This window comes from Sebastes fasciatus, chromosome 6 (genome assembly GCF_043250625.1).
Source record: "Sebastes fasciatus isolate fSebFas1 chromosome 6, fSebFas1.pri, whole genome shotgun sequence".
Taxonomy (NCBI): Eukaryota; Metazoa; Chordata; class Actinopteri; order Perciformes; family Sebastidae; genus Sebastes; species Sebastes fasciatus.
The window spans coordinates 18238769-18253782 of record NC_133800.1 but is presented as its reverse complement, the minus strand read 5'-3'; the positions used below and the strand labels follow the sequence as shown (position 1 = coordinate 18253782).

The 15014-nt window shown below is 37.9% G+C and overlaps 2 protein-coding genes across 3 annotated transcripts; both read right to left on the bottom strand.

The window, feature by feature from the left end:
* Positions 1-2328: 2328 nt before the first annotated feature.
* On the bottom strand, positions 2329-6152 carry LOC141770141 (arrestin domain-containing protein 3-like; the record flags this gene model as incomplete). The annotated part of the gene is made up of 6 exons (XM_074639801.1): positions 2329-2931; positions 3024-3280; positions 4107-4203; positions 4346-4496; positions 4786-4846; positions 6077-6152. Coding segments are annotated over 6 exons (774 nt in total), but the record flags the coding sequence as incomplete, so codon positions are not given.
* LOC141769290 (arrestin domain-containing protein 3-like) lies at positions 5037-14031 on the bottom strand. 2 transcript variants are annotated; one of them, XM_074638213.1, is made up of 7 exons: positions 13546-14031; positions 13374-13443; positions 12471-12618; positions 9923-10025; positions 9551-9816; positions 8726-8817; positions 5037-6180 (listed from the first exon to the last, which is right to left on the bottom strand). In XM_074638213.1, exons 1-7 carry the CDS (start codon positions 13811-13813, stop codon positions 6159-6161), a joined length of 969 nt encoding a protein of 322 aa, XP_074494314.1. In that variant the 5' UTR covers positions 13814-14031; the 3' UTR covers positions 5037-6158. The 2 variants fall into 2 exon arrangements, with proteins under 2 accessions (XP_074494314.1, XP_074494315.1); XM_074638214.1 differs by lacking the exon at positions 5037-6180 and having other exon boundaries at positions 6941-8817; positions 13546-14030.
* Positions 14032-15014: the final 983 nt, after the last annotated feature.

The following is a 15014-nucleotide window of genomic DNA, read 5'->3' as shown; positions in this document are numbered from 1 at the left end:
ATGGGAGGATATATTTCACCCTAATCCTCATTTATTTATTTACTCATTGATCCACTCATTTGTTTATTGATTAATCATGCTCAGACATCTGTTTCATCCCAGTTCATTATCAGTTTATAAGACAATGCTGCACACCACAAGATAAAAAATGTAGGCTCCTAAAAGTAAAATGTTATAGTCCCATAATAACAAGGTAAGATAACATATAGGATCTCAACTGCTGAGCCAACTAGTGATGGGAATTCAGGCTGTTTTTAGTGAGCCAGATCATTTGGTTCAGCTCACCAAGAAGAGCCGGCTCTTTCAGCTCCCAAACAACTCTTTGTTTTACCACTTCTGCCTTTTATAATTCAGCCAAATTTAGCGCTGTTTTGACCTATGATTAGTATGTGTGCACATATATCACTTAAATTATTCAATATAATTATACTAAACCCTATAATTTCCTGAATACCATAATTTTACATGCTGCTTCGTTTCCGACTGTCACTCCTCTTGTCTGCTATTCGCGCACCACACTCCTCTCTCTCTTTCTCTCCTCCTCTTCCTCCTGCTCTGTACCTGTAGACCGTCAGCGCGCCGCGCACCCCCGCCCCTCCCTGCTTGATGGTATGATCCTTGTCCGTCATCACCTGATTGGTCGGACGGACGTAATTAACACAAAATTCAGTCAAAGTCAGTGCATGGAGTGCCTGTGGTGCAGAGAAGATCGTCCTATCATTCTTCCTTGAATTAATTAAAGAAAAAGAAAAAAACGGCTCTCAGACGGGAGCCGGCTCTTATCGTTCACTTAAAAGAGCCGGCTCTTTGGGCCGGCTCGTTCGTGACCGACACATCACTAGAGCAAACCTGTTAACTGCCAAACCTAAACCTATTATAAATAGACCTAAAGTCAAAATCAAATGTTCAGTCAAATTATAATCAAATGACTCACATGGTACAAATAACACAGTGGATGATTTTATTTACTTAATATAAAGTCACAGATACAAATTTGTTATCCGATTACTGAAAAGATTACTGAAGCATGTCTTTGTTGTCCCAGACTGCATAACTCACTTAGTATTGTGCTACATACATGACTGACAATGAAACACTGTGAAAATATTTTTTTTTGTTTAATTAGTATTAGTATTATTTATTTAGTATAGCACCTTCCAGAGCACAATTCATATCAGGTTTAAAATAAGCTTAACTTACAAAAACATAAATCCTTGGCAAAGTGACAGGTAACATGTCTCGCAGCCAGTCTGCACATACTGAACACAATTATGTGTGTACAAGGTTTCAAGCTTATGGACATGCAACATCAGGACACAGGCTGAGCATCAGCAGGTTTGCTGGGTGTGGTAAACTGCATTTCTTTTAAAAACTGTATATACACTGAACAAATATATAAATGCAACACTTTTGTTTTTGCTCCCATTTTTCACAAGTTGAAATTAAAGATCTAAGACTTTATCTATTGCACACTTGCACCTCTGCCAAGACAATCCATTCACCTGACAGGTGTTAAACAGCATCATTATCACACAGGTGTGCTTATACATGTCTTTTTTTCAAGATAAAACTGCACATTTTAGAGTGGCCCTTTATTGTGAGCAGCCAAAGGCACAACTGTGTAATAATGATGCAATCAGCATGCCACATCTGTCAGGTGGATGGATTAACTTGGCAAAGGAGAAGCGCTCACTAACACAAATTTTAACTAAGTAGTTCCAACAGTTTGAGAGAAATAAGTCTTTTGTGTGCATAGAAAAACATCTTAGATGTTGTATTTTAACTTGTGAAAAATGGGAGCAGAAACAAAGGTGTTGCATTTATATTTTATTTTATATATGAATTGTGTTTTTGTGATATCTAAACCATTATAAATTGGTTGTACAGCAGATGGTATTATGATCACAGTGTTTCAGATCATTTCTGTCTGTATTCATGTCACTGGTCGTGGACAAAATATTAGAAACACCTTTCACACTACCACTAAACAAAAATGTCTAATTCAAACAACATTTCTCTGACACTGTGTCAACAAAGCATGGACATTATAAGTTTAAGCAAGTAGTAGGATTTATTGGACTGTTGTATTGGAATGAAGGGGTGTGTCTGTAGGTGTATAAACTGTCAACAACCATGATGTTTATTATTACCTCTAATAATCTTCCATGCAAAATGGTTGAGTGACTTCTGAGCCACTGGAAAACTTGACCTTGTAAAGTCATATGATGCCTACTCTGTTTTATGACTTGTTATAAAATTTAATAATACATTATGAGGGTTTATATGAACATTTATCACGCATTAATAAATTCACACAATTGATATAAAGTGAGTAATTTATTTCACAAAAATAAAAGAAAGGTTGCGTTCTTTAATTCCTTCCATCAACTACACAAATATGATCTTTTGTCTTTTTCATTTCCATTCACTCTCTTCTCATCTATTAGCTCCCGTTTCTTTCTTCATGGTATTGATTTACATATATTGCGGGAGATTAAATTCCATATTTATAAAGTCATTACAAAGTTATCACAGTTTTCAAAGTACACATTGTCTCTGGAATAAGAGATTTTATTATGTATGTATTGTTTGTTTAAAAGAAGCAAGCAAAGCCATAATCTTTATGACATCATTTACAACATTTCAGTATTCCTCATGAGCACAAAGCACCATGAGATCAAGTGAAGAAAGTTATTTACTGGCAATCAAGTCCATTGACACAGGAGATGATCCACTCACTATCATTATCCAAAGTATTTACAATGTTGTGATTCTTGCCATTTTCCTGGATAACAGGGATTAAGAAAAACCAAATAAAGTGGGATAAACAGGCACGTGCTCTCCATCATCAGGCTTCTCCTGTAAAGCGGGCAGGACAACGATGTTGAACTTGATCTCAGGGTCTGAAGCATACTTGACATCCAGATAGACCTGTGGTGGACAAATAGTCAACACTTATTATGTAACGATCTTGTAGCCCTGTTTGACATATAGACATATGTTTGAGAAGGAGAGATACTCACCCTGAGCCGGTACTCTGCTTTGATGATGTTGCAGTTTAAGATGGACGCACACGTGGTGGGAGGGATGGTGATGATCCTGGTGACGGACTGACCTGCCGAAGGTGGGATGGCGTCACCCACCTCTTTCAGGATGGGTTTGGTTTCCAGTTTCCTCCTGCGCTGCGCAAAGTAACTGTACTTCTTATACAGACAGTACTTTGGCTTAATTTCACGAGACGATGTGTTCTGAATGGAGGCCACAACCTTTATTCCTTCCCCTGCAAAACAGAGCGGCGCTTAATGCACAATGGTTGTGATCGCGAAACATGCTCTCTTAAACATAATTATCCCTCTTACTCTCTGGTTGACTCATAGACAGCAATAATCTCATACTGCATCTAATATATGGGATTTTTGTACGATGCACGAGAATATTGCAAAACTAAAGTGGGCTGTTTACACCTGCATTAGTTGTATGATAATGTGTCTGGAACTAAATCCCAAATTAGAAACCTAATATAATATAATAATTTCAATTAATTAATAATCACTTCAAAGGTAGTCTATGTAACTTCTTCTGAACAGTGGTCTCTACAAGTAGAAATACGGAATAATGACAAATCCTATCATGCAGCCAAACAGAAGCACAAGTGGAGAAGGGTTACAAAGTCTGCATACTATCTATCTTAACTTTGCTAACATTAACTAACATTAGTTACCATAGACTACTGCATACCAGACCAAGTAAAGCTGTAGCAGCAAAACCCCTGTGTGTACTGAATGGAGCAAAGGTGGATTTTAATGCTTATGAATTGAACTTTACATTTGTAAGTGAATGAACACGCTGGTTCTTCTATCAAAATGAATATCATCTAGTTTTGAAGTAGCACCAACCAACCTAGAGATCATATTTGGATTATCTCTCTACCATTACTATTAATCTCATTTGTTGTTGTCTTATCTTTAGACCATAAAAAAGTTCCATGAGCAAAAAGACTTTGAGCTCCACTGTTTATTTGTTTTACTGCAACCCACTGTTAAGATACTCTGTGGAGCGAATGTATATAATGCAATTATTTTAGATCACACATGATCTAAAGTTACCTTGGTGGAAGCCTGTTTGCGCGATATTTACATCCATGCCAACTGTCCCCGATGTAAAGAGCTTCATCTTTTTATTAGTGATGCTGTGCTGTGGAGTCTGATAGGAAAATGACAAATCAGTTAGAGGTAGTGTTATTTCTCAGTTCTCATTACTGCAGCATGTTACAGTCAAACAGCAAACACATTGTGTGTGTGTGTGTGTGTGTGTGTGTGTGTGTGTGTGTGTGTAAGGTGGGTACCATCAGCGATGGATCACTGTTCAGGTTTCCTTTGTGGATGAGAGTGAACTTGGTCTTAGCTTTGGTGTCTACTCTCATTGACCTGCTCAGATTGGCCTCCAGTGAGTACTGGATCTTCCCATATTTGCCTTTGAAGGAGGATGGCAGGTCTCTGCACGATGTAACAATACAAAACAGACTAGATGAGTGACAGAAATACTCCTTCAGTAGCACTATATTTAGATTGTCTAAGGTTTATATTCACAAAGCATCAAGAGGAATAGCCTACATTATGTAGCTACTCATGCCGAGTGGTAATTAAAGTGTTTTTATATTATGATAGATGCTTGTTTCTATTAAAACATAATAAAGAGCAAACTTAAATGTGTTCATGTTTAAGGACATTGTTAAAAAATATAATAATTGTTGATTATTAGGCTATTGTTTTAGAGCAAACTCACTGTTCAGGGATCTTAAAGGTGAATGGGTAGACATGGCAGCCCTGGCCAACAACATTATTACCTGAAAGGCAATAAAGTTACATAATGTGGCTTCCAACACTGATTATAGCAAGGCTTATGAATTAGAACATGAATTCATGAATTTCTAGCTCTTAGTTTACTCTCGTCAATGTGGTTGCCCACTTTGAATGGCAAAAGTGTTTATTAATCACCCGAAGAAGAATCAGGAGGACTTAGAAGAGGGAGACATTTTAAGAACAAACTGTTGCTGTTATAATCTGCATTTGCTATCAGTGTGAATGGGTCAAAAACACCCAAATCATCTTATTAAACATGTCGTTATATGTGTGTAATTTAAATTTTGTATTTGTTTAAATGGTAGGATTTATTTAACCGCTTGTTTATCCTTAAATCTCACCGGTGAAAATTGGAAAATGACCACTAAAGGATTCCACGCTGTGTGTCATGTTGTATGTGCAAATACAGTTAATGCAGAATAAAACACTTTATTTAAATAATGATGAAAAATGAGATGATACAGAAGCTATGTAAAAAAAAAAAAAGAAGAAGAAAGGCACCGAAAGAAGAGATGTAACAGAACTGTTAGCTGATATTTTAACAAAATGTGAAACAACTTTCCACAGCATACAGTATGTAAAGTTGTTTTGAAGAGTACCACATTAATTAAATATACAATGAATAAAATGAATCCGATTTTTCTAAATTGAGTGATATAAGTAGCTCACTTACCCTTGCCCTCCTCAAGGACAACTTGGTTGATACTAAAGTACTTCTCTTTGTTGCGGTATGTTATGGTCATCTTTCCATAGTGCTCAGTCCATTTGACTTGTGCCTTTCCCTTCAGCTTCACACAGAGTGTATTTATTTTGCAGTTTTTTGACAGTTCTAGTGTAATTTGTCCTGTAATACAGTCGCCACTGGTGAAAATATCACTTTGGTTTATGGGATTATATCCCACCGAAAGGCTCTTAACACTATTCGACATGTTACACTGTGTGTGACCGCCGATCAGGGGACAAGTGAGGACGGCTTTTATATGGTGTGAGGCGTGTCTCTGCATGCAGATAGACACCCTTGGTAATAATTAAACTGTAATATTTCAATAAATCTTGCTTACTGGTTAGAACCACATTGGTAGATGCTAAACAAAGAATATAAAATGTTACTTTGGGGAGAGAAAATTGGTGTTAACAGAACATCACATGCATGTTTCTTGCATAAATCAATGGAGTGGTTAAAAACACCTTTTAATGAATGAGCTCATTCTTACTGTGTAAGTGCTGACAGCATATGGTACTACAGGCTGCTGTTGGCTCTCCTTCTGTGGGTGTGTCTAACACCTCTCTAACACGTCATAGGCAGGGATCATGTGAGCTAAACAGGAAATACTGATAATATGGAAACCAGGCAAAGTGCATCAGTACACCTGTAGTTTGTCTAAAGGATACGCAGCATGTTAGCAAAAATCTTTATTTTACAGAGATGTGTGTAAGAATCCCAAATCATCTTTAAATGTTATTCTGATGAGCAGTTCTTAGAAAGAGAGTAATCAAGTAAGTTCGTTTTTTTTTTAATTTATAGCACTCTTCAAACCCAGGGATACAAAGTGCTCCACAGTTATAAAAGAAAAGACAATAAAAGCTTTCAGGAATGAATTAAGACAAGCACATTATTGATAGACTTAGTGATATCAGACTGTGCTGCAAACAACCGTGGGTTGTTGTTGTCGAGTCGCCTTGTAAAACTGATAATGATTTCATTACTTATTACTACTTCTTATCACCTTTGACAGTGATATCTGTGGTGCCTGCTATGTGCAGGGGTTGAAGTCATTATATGTGTCATCCAGGAACAGCTATGTGTAATGTGTGTGGTCGTGGGAAGCAGTTCTAAGCACTCATCTCACAAGTTTGTGGCATTTTTCCAAAAAAGTGGGAGAAAAAAAGAGAGCAAGAATGATGAGCAAATCCTCCAAACTTAGTAGCTCCTCACACTGTAACCCTGCACGTTGCTGCCTCATATAGGATACCAGATGCACTGCACCATATTTTCAAGCAAGACACAGTTTTAAAAGTTTGATAAACAATTGGACAAAAAAAAAGACTCATAAAAAAAAACATCTTGACGCAAAACATACTAACATCACATTTTTATTCCCCTTCATCTAAACATTACATATGTTTATCCTACTAGAATGATATGACAATCTTGAAAAATATGTTTGAAATCCATCTTGCAGGAAGATAATGAGTCTCTCTGCATTATGACACTATCATGTGACACACCCAAGACCTGAGGGATCAGGTGGTGACACCAGAGAGGTAGCAGCATAAGAGAAAGCGAAGTCTTTGGTAAAGAGTTGAGACACATTCAGCTCTGATGGTCCCACTGTTTAGACTACAATACATGGCACAAATATGATTGTGAGACAGGGAGGGTACATTTACTTTAGATGTACTTGCAGTAAAAAATCATTGACACCCATTTCATTGTCCAAAAACAGGAGGCACTGAGGTTCAAGTCAGGCAGTACGCTTGTCAACTATGGCCGTCAAGGTGTCAGCTCACTCTGAATAAAAGCTCAATTCCCAATACTGTAAATTACTTTCATATATTAATCAAACACAATAAAAAATTGCAGTTGCAGCAATATGAAAGGAGCTCCCGGAGATGACGTGAACCCACATTTGCCAGCCATCTGAAGTTAGTGAATATTAACACACTGGTTCACTTAGAGCGAGTGTTAGCTGCATAGCAAAGAGGAGATGTTGTTCTTCCAGGAAATTAAGCTGATGGTGTTCTCAATGACATAATTAGGCTAAAAGCAGTGAATTTACTTGCATTGTTTTCACTGCTGAAGGGAGCAAAAAAGTAATTTGGTGCACGGTATTGAAACAGTTCAGCCGAGCATTCAGCCGTTTTGCATGGTAGGTCTTTGTCATCATCATCATCATCATCATCATTTAAGAGCACTTTTACTCTCACTGTGGCTTCTAATGTAGTTGAATTATTCAATTGAGTAAAATATACAGTTTACTTATAAAACAGTATGTATATGACAACAGTTAATATACAGTTTCATCAGGCATGATGGAAGTTGATATGAAGAAATAAAAACATACTAAACTTAGAACTAACAATACTCTGAATAATATATTTCAGAAATTAAAAAAAAAATATATATATATATATATATTTTTTCTTTTTTTCTATCTCATATCTGAGACAATCCCTTGAAGATTTGGATGGGACTTAACACACAGTAACATATTTGCCATTTAGACAAGAACAGGAGAATTTTTATCTGAATGTTAACAGTGTCGATAATAAAATCTCCGGTATGGCTCAAGTGGTAACACATCCCCCCCCCATGCCTCAAACTACTCAATCATACGCTGGAACAGAATAGACTTCCTATAGACGTTTACAATAATGTATAGTGATAAAACGCACACACACACTCTGAACACTGAATGAAAGCAGTATGATGCTGTAAGGCAGTTTCCACAATGTTAAACAGAATATGACAACCTTTTGTTCCAATGCTTAAATTCACACTATTGAAGGTACAAGAATAAAATACAACAAGGCAAGAGAGGATAATGCCTGTAGTGGTAAATATTAAAACACACAGATATATAACATCGAGTGGTACACGAGAAAGTAAACACAGACAGAATATGACTGTGGGAAGACTAGAATTAGCAGCTGAGTAACAGTTTAAAATGTGTAATTAAACATACAAACACAAAGTGTGCGTTAAACAGTTATTGCTCAGTAGCAAAGGTTGTCTCTGGTCAGGTGAGCCTGATACAAAATCCCTGAGAAATGAGGCTCTCTATAAGTCAGACTGAGAAATGACAGTATGTATGTCAAAAGCATTCCACCATCATGTAATAGTAGATAGATTTGAAACTCACGAATAAAGTCGCGGTTCAGCAACAGAAGTGTCACACAGGATGATGGGAAACAGCACCGTGAGGTCGGGGGAAAATCTTACGCCGAGGCTCATCTGTAAACAGAAAACAACATCAGGTTTAGATGTATTTAAAGTAGCATATAAAAGCTCTCTGAACAATGGAGCCAAACTCAGGGGTCAGCAACCTGCGGCCCCGGAGCCACATGTGGCTCTTCAGCCCCTCTCCAGTGGCTCCCTGTGGATTTTCAAAAATGGAAATGAATAACTGTTCTTTGTTTACATTTTCATTTTTATTTATCATTGTTGTAGGTCTATGGTACGACGGAGTATTAGGGCCACATTGAGGAAAAGAAAAAAATCGGAGATTTCAAGAATAAAGTCATAATATTACGAGAATAAAGTCATAAGTTTACGAGAAAAAAAAGTCGTAATATTATGAGAATAAAGTCTTAAATTTAAGAGAATAAAGTCATAATACTATAAAGTAGTAATTTTTTGGTTATTTTATTTTTATCGTAAAGTTATGACTTTATTCTGGAAATCTCACATTTTTTTACCTCAATGTGGCCCTAATTCTCTGTAGTACATTTGCTCTTTGGCCCTCACTGCATTAGACTTATATACTATATACTTAGACTATAAACTGTGTTACCTTCATCACAATGATTAAATGTTTTGCGGCTCCAGACAGATTATTTTTTTGTGTGTCTAAAATGGCTCTTTTGATAGTAAAGGTTGCTGACCCCTGGCCAAACTGGACCAAAAACAAATGAAGCATCATATAGCCCTTCCCTCATCAGACCACCGGTCTGTCGCCAGTACCAACCTCAATAATGTAATCAGCCTCGATAAGGGCGCAGTTAGAGATGGTGAGCGATGCGGTCGGGGGAATAGGGAGCAGGATCTCAGCGTGCACGTCAGAGGTGTTAGGGCTGACGGGGATTCCAACCGTTGACACCACGTTTCTCGTAAACATATGCTTGCTGACCCTGTTGTGGGTGTAGTAAACCTGTTTATGATGCAGTGACGCCTTTGGAGTAGCCTTTCGAGATGAACCATTACTGAACTTGCAAACTATTTTCACAATTTCACCTGCAGGAAGAACAGACGCAGTGTTTGGATGTGGTTATTGTCAGGCTTCACTATATCGTGATTGTTAAATTATACAGATAGATTGAGGAATGGATGGAAACAGTACCAGGGGTGAAGGCTTTCTTCTCTATACTGGCTGACAATGTGATAGGACCAGAGCCACACCACAGGCAGCACAGTGTCATGGTGTTGGAGCCGGCGAGAGGAGCCTGCAGAGAAACAACACAGTGACCGCTGAGGTGCAGCAACGGACATAAACGTACGTGATGAATCATTCACTTTAATCAGTTTATTTCTTATCTCATCAAATAGCTATTAAAAGTACAAGAAAAATAAGTCAACCTGAGCAATGCAGTTTGCATACTTTACCCACTATACTAACTTACACGCTAATGGATGTCAATCAAACTGTGCCATAAGAACGCCACTGAGAAGTTAACTTCCCACAGAAAAGCAAAATGGTTTTCCAAATATTTAATGTTCTATTTTTGGTTTTATGAGATAATTTAGATCAGATAAATAGATGAGACCGATTTTGATTTGTATGAGAGCACCACTTTCATTTCCTTTGTGCATTGCATTGTGGGACAGTACTGTCACACTTAATGAGGTCATGTCTTGAAGAAGGTCCCTGTGTCAAAATCTAGTTTTCAGCAGCGGTAAAATGTAACTAAGAACATTTACTCAAGTACTGTTCTACAAATTCAAGGTACTTGTACTTTACATTTTATGCAACTTTATTAGTCTACTAAGCTACATCTCAGAGGTAAATCATGTACTTTTTACTGCACTACATTGATCTGACAGCTTTAGTTACTTTACAGATCACAATTTTGTATACCTGTCCTGTCCAGTGAAAACCATAGGCCTAAATCTCCAAATTTGGAGATTTTTCCTCTAATGAACTGGAGGACGAAGTGTTCCTTTATGGTTTGAAATGTTCCCACTTCTTAAGCTTAAAGGGACTATTTGTAACTTTGTACGCGCATAAATGTAGCGGGTCGTCACACATGCGCGCTCACATATGCACGTTCGCGTGTGGCCGCTGCCTCTCCAACTCTGCCTGCCTGCCTTCGCTCAGAGAGCGCTCGCGTTCTCAGCTCGCTCCACCTCTAGACGAGAACGCGCACTCACTCCTCACTGCAGAAGAGTTAGTTTAGCTCTGAGAATATCTAGTGAATGCACAGTGGACGTTTGTGCAGAAAAAAAATGCTGCAGCTCCTCCAGACCAACAGAGGTTTCCCGTGTCTTGTGAAGTGACAGAGCTCCTTAGCTAGTAACGTTACCCTCTCGTTACCGACCGGGTGCCGGTGTCTCCTCTGCTCTCTCCGGCTGCGGGAGGAGAGCAGGGAGACACGCTGCAGAGCGCCGCTGCTTCAGCCTGCACTTAGGCAGGAAAAGCCAACACTAGGATCAGATCTAAATCATGTTCATGGAGAGACCTTCGTCTGGTCAGCTAACATTACTGCCAAGCAGCTGAAATATAGAGTGATATTGTGGTTTTAGCCGACTTGTGTCGCCTCACTGTTTTGAGTGATGCTCGTTCAGGTATATTTAGAGCGAGCGAGCGCGAGCCCGACGCTGACTTTCGTTGATTTCACGGCCACAGGTGTCGCTGTTAAGAAGCATTTCTGAAAGTTACAAATAGTCCCTTTAATAAACTATTTTAAACGCCTCTTGGATCAGTTGAAAAAATGCATCGTCACAGAGCTGAAAACAGGGCTGTTTTTTTCTGAGCTCATTAAAAGACTTTTTAGAGATACGTGGTTCTCACAGTACAGCGACACTACAAACATATGATGATCTTATAGAAAATGATGCATTGCTGTAGATTAAACTACCCAAAAGAATATAAAAGGAGATAAAATCAGAACAACCGTAAACACCTACTGCAATAAAATGAAACATACACATTAAATCAGCTGTAATATTAATCCAGAAACATCATATAAAGTATAATAAAACATTAACAGGGACCGTTTTTCTGCAGAATGACTACTGTTTATACCTTAAAGGAATACTATCAGTAAAACACTGTTTTAAATAGTAAGGTTTTAGCGAAGATGCATGTGTTTGGGAAGTAGTGAGCATACAACAGGATAAACGAGACTTGGATTATAGAACTGCACGAGTTGTGTGAGTTTGTGAACGGATGTTTTTATATAGTTTTGCTGTTGTTAAATATGGCCCCCATTTACTTCAATTTCATCTAGACTTTTCTCTGTTTTTTGATTCTCCGTTTACCATGGAGGCATGCGAGAAAAGACATTTCTTGTTCAAGAATTCAAGGCAACACAGGGTGAATAGTTGATATACAAATGCTCATTTTCCGGGTAAAGTATTCCTTTAAGTACATTTTGCTGGTAATGCATGGCCTACATAATTTTACTTGAGTAAGGTTTGGACGCAAAGCTTTTACTTGTGGTCACAGTGTAGTATTATTAATACTTTGATCTGAATACTGCCTCCACCACTGGTTCTCATACCTTTACTATTTCAGTTGTATGCTTACATGTTGACTCAATGTTGATTCAATACCTGAATTAATGTGTGTTCAATCAAATTACCACACAACAAGCCTGGGGCCAAGTGATGTTTCAATGGGAAGAACATGTGGGTTAATAAGGGCCATAACATGGTCATGGATTACTCACCTGCAGCTCTGGCTGGTCGGTTTGAATGCGGTTTGAATAGTTCAACTCTGTCACAAAGTCCTTGGACATATGCCAGGGTCTGTTGATTCCCACCGTCAAGGTGTACAATATCTTTCCATTCGGTCCGTTGAAGCTGGATGGGAAGTCTCTGCATTGATGACAAATAATAAAAAGGAAATAATGAGATGGAAACAAGACATACAGCTTTTTGCAGAAATTAAGATGAAGATGCAGAAGAACAATCTCTGATATTAAGAGAACTAGAGAAGAACTTTTTACAAAACAAAACATGGCCAGTACTCCCTCAGATATCGTGGTGTACAAATATGGAACACCAAAATACATGTTATCAAGAGCTCGTTATCCTTAAGAACATTTTAAAAGGAAATTATCATCACATTTAATTCATGATGTCTAATTATCTGTTGATACGTCTAGATATATTTTCTTTTCTTCTGTACTGTTTTTTGTATGTATTTTGTTGTTTTTATTGGATTGCTTTCCACTGTTTGGTTAGGTTTTCCTGCACATTTTGAGTACTTCTTGTTGTTGTTTAACTTTTGTTGTATTTTTAAAATTATGTTAGTTTAGATCTTTCTTCCTTTTTGTTATTGTTTTTTTTCTCCTGGGGTTGGGGGAGGTTTCTGAAGTTTTATATATGTGCAAATAAATAAAAAAAAAATATATATATCTTATCACATGGTAGAAAACAATATTGATATATCCCTAATAGGTTTAGTTATCAGTCTTGCTTCTAAATAAAGATTACATTTTATGATGATGAGTGCACATCAATATGTCTTTATCTAAAGTGCCATGTGATCCCCAAGAGTTTCTGTAACAGAGAAAAGGAAAAACAAAGTGACACAATCCCACCGGATATGGAGATGTGCTCATGCTCACCCGTGTGGCAACTGACATGTAAATGGATACATATGCGTGCCAGGCTGAAGTTTTGCATTTTCACCAATAGCTGCAAAAAGGAAGAAGACAAACTGAGTGACTTTTACTCAACAATGATTGACTGTTTGAAACGTCTTAACAGTGCATGCAAACGGCCTCAGTGAGCACATACCAGTGTTTTCTTGCATGATGGCACTTTCTAAGTTAAAGTAGACCAGTTTTGCAGAGACGGTTGTCCTCCTCCGCTTCTTCCCTCCTCCTCCGCGGCTCCAATGGACATTAGCCTTTCCTCCCAGGGCCATCGTTATGGAAGTGATCTTCGTCTTCGTCGTGAGGTCGAAGGAGATGTGTCCTGTCAGCAGGGCGCCGCTGTAGATGGTGTTCCTCTCATTCAAAGCGTTGAAGTTGATGCTGAAGTTCTTGATCGGCTGTTTGAACATGTTGTTGTTGTTGAGTTAAAAACACAAAAACAAAAGAATAAAATATTATAGTTCTAGTTTTACAAAAGCAGAAGTTTCCCTGCAGGAAATCACTCCATTTGGTTCATGCAAAAAGGGATCACGCAATCACTCATTTAAGTATTTAAGTACAGAAAAAAACAGCTGCCACGAACAAAACAATGCATTCAACAGACTGCGCAGGCGCACAACATGCCAGAGGACCAGCCCTGATTTTCGGGCGGAGCCAGCAGGGAGCAGAGCCTCATGTCCAGCCTCTGTGGGAGGAAGGAGGACATGACAAGAAGTTAAAGGTCCCATATTGTAAGAAGTGAGATTTTCACGTCTTTTATATCATAAAGCAGATTTCAGTGCTATATAAATTCTGTTAAAGTATCAAAACACTCAATCCATGGAGAAATACACACAGCCCGTATTCAGAAACGGTGCCTTTGAAACAAGCCGTCAGGATTTCTGTCCATTTGTGATGTCACAAATGTACAATATTTAGACCATTACACAGTTTTAAACATAAATATTCTAAATGTGTCCCAGTTTATTTCCGGTTGCAGTGTTTGTGAATATCGTCAGCTGACAGGAAGTAAACATGGACCCAAACTGTTGCCAAGCAACACAATTCCGTGGCAATTCCGTTGAAATGCACTAAAACGGAGCATTTCAGACAGAGCGTGAATACGGGTATATTCAGGCAGCCAGTATGAGGAAAATAAAGTTGGTTTTTTTTACATTTAAGTATGTAAACATGTTCTAGTTGAAACATAAAATACAAGCATGAACCTGAAATGAGCACAATATGGGACCTTTAAGTGATTGAACTGGGAAATATTATGAGACCAGTGGTGGAAAGGAACTCAGCACATTTATTCAAGTACTGTACTTAAGTACAATTTTGAGGTACCCTTTTCTGCTGCTTTACATTTCTACTGCACTACAATTTAGAAACAAATATTGCACTTTTTACTTGACTGCATTTATTCTGATAACTTTAGTTAGGCCACTAGTTACTTTGCAGATTCAGAGTAGTAATACATATAATATGGATAATCAACAAATGTATATTATGATGTAGGCTAGTATTATAGCGAGGGGTGAGAACCAGAGGGGCTAGGTGAAGTTTTGGGCGAAAATTAGTTATATATATATATCAAATGAGCTCTTTCTACTGCCAAAAGTCTAAACCAAT

What these genes read in the sequence shown, in the direction of transcription:
- LOC141769290 (XM_074638213.1), bottom strand. Translation starts at nt 13,813, where the DNA reads ATGTTCAAACAGCCGATCAAGAACTTCAGCATCAACTTCAACGCTTTG. An exon ending in CATCATGCAAGAAAACACTG is followed by an intron (nt 13,444 to 13,545) that starts GTATGTGCTCAC and finishes TCCTTTTTGCAG; the next exon opens with CTATTGGTGAAAATGCAAAA. An exon ending in GAAGAAAGCCTTCACCCCTG is followed by an intron (nt 9,817 to 9,922) that starts GTACTGTTTCCA and finishes TTCTTCCTGCAG; the next exon opens with GTGAAATTGTGAAAATAGTT.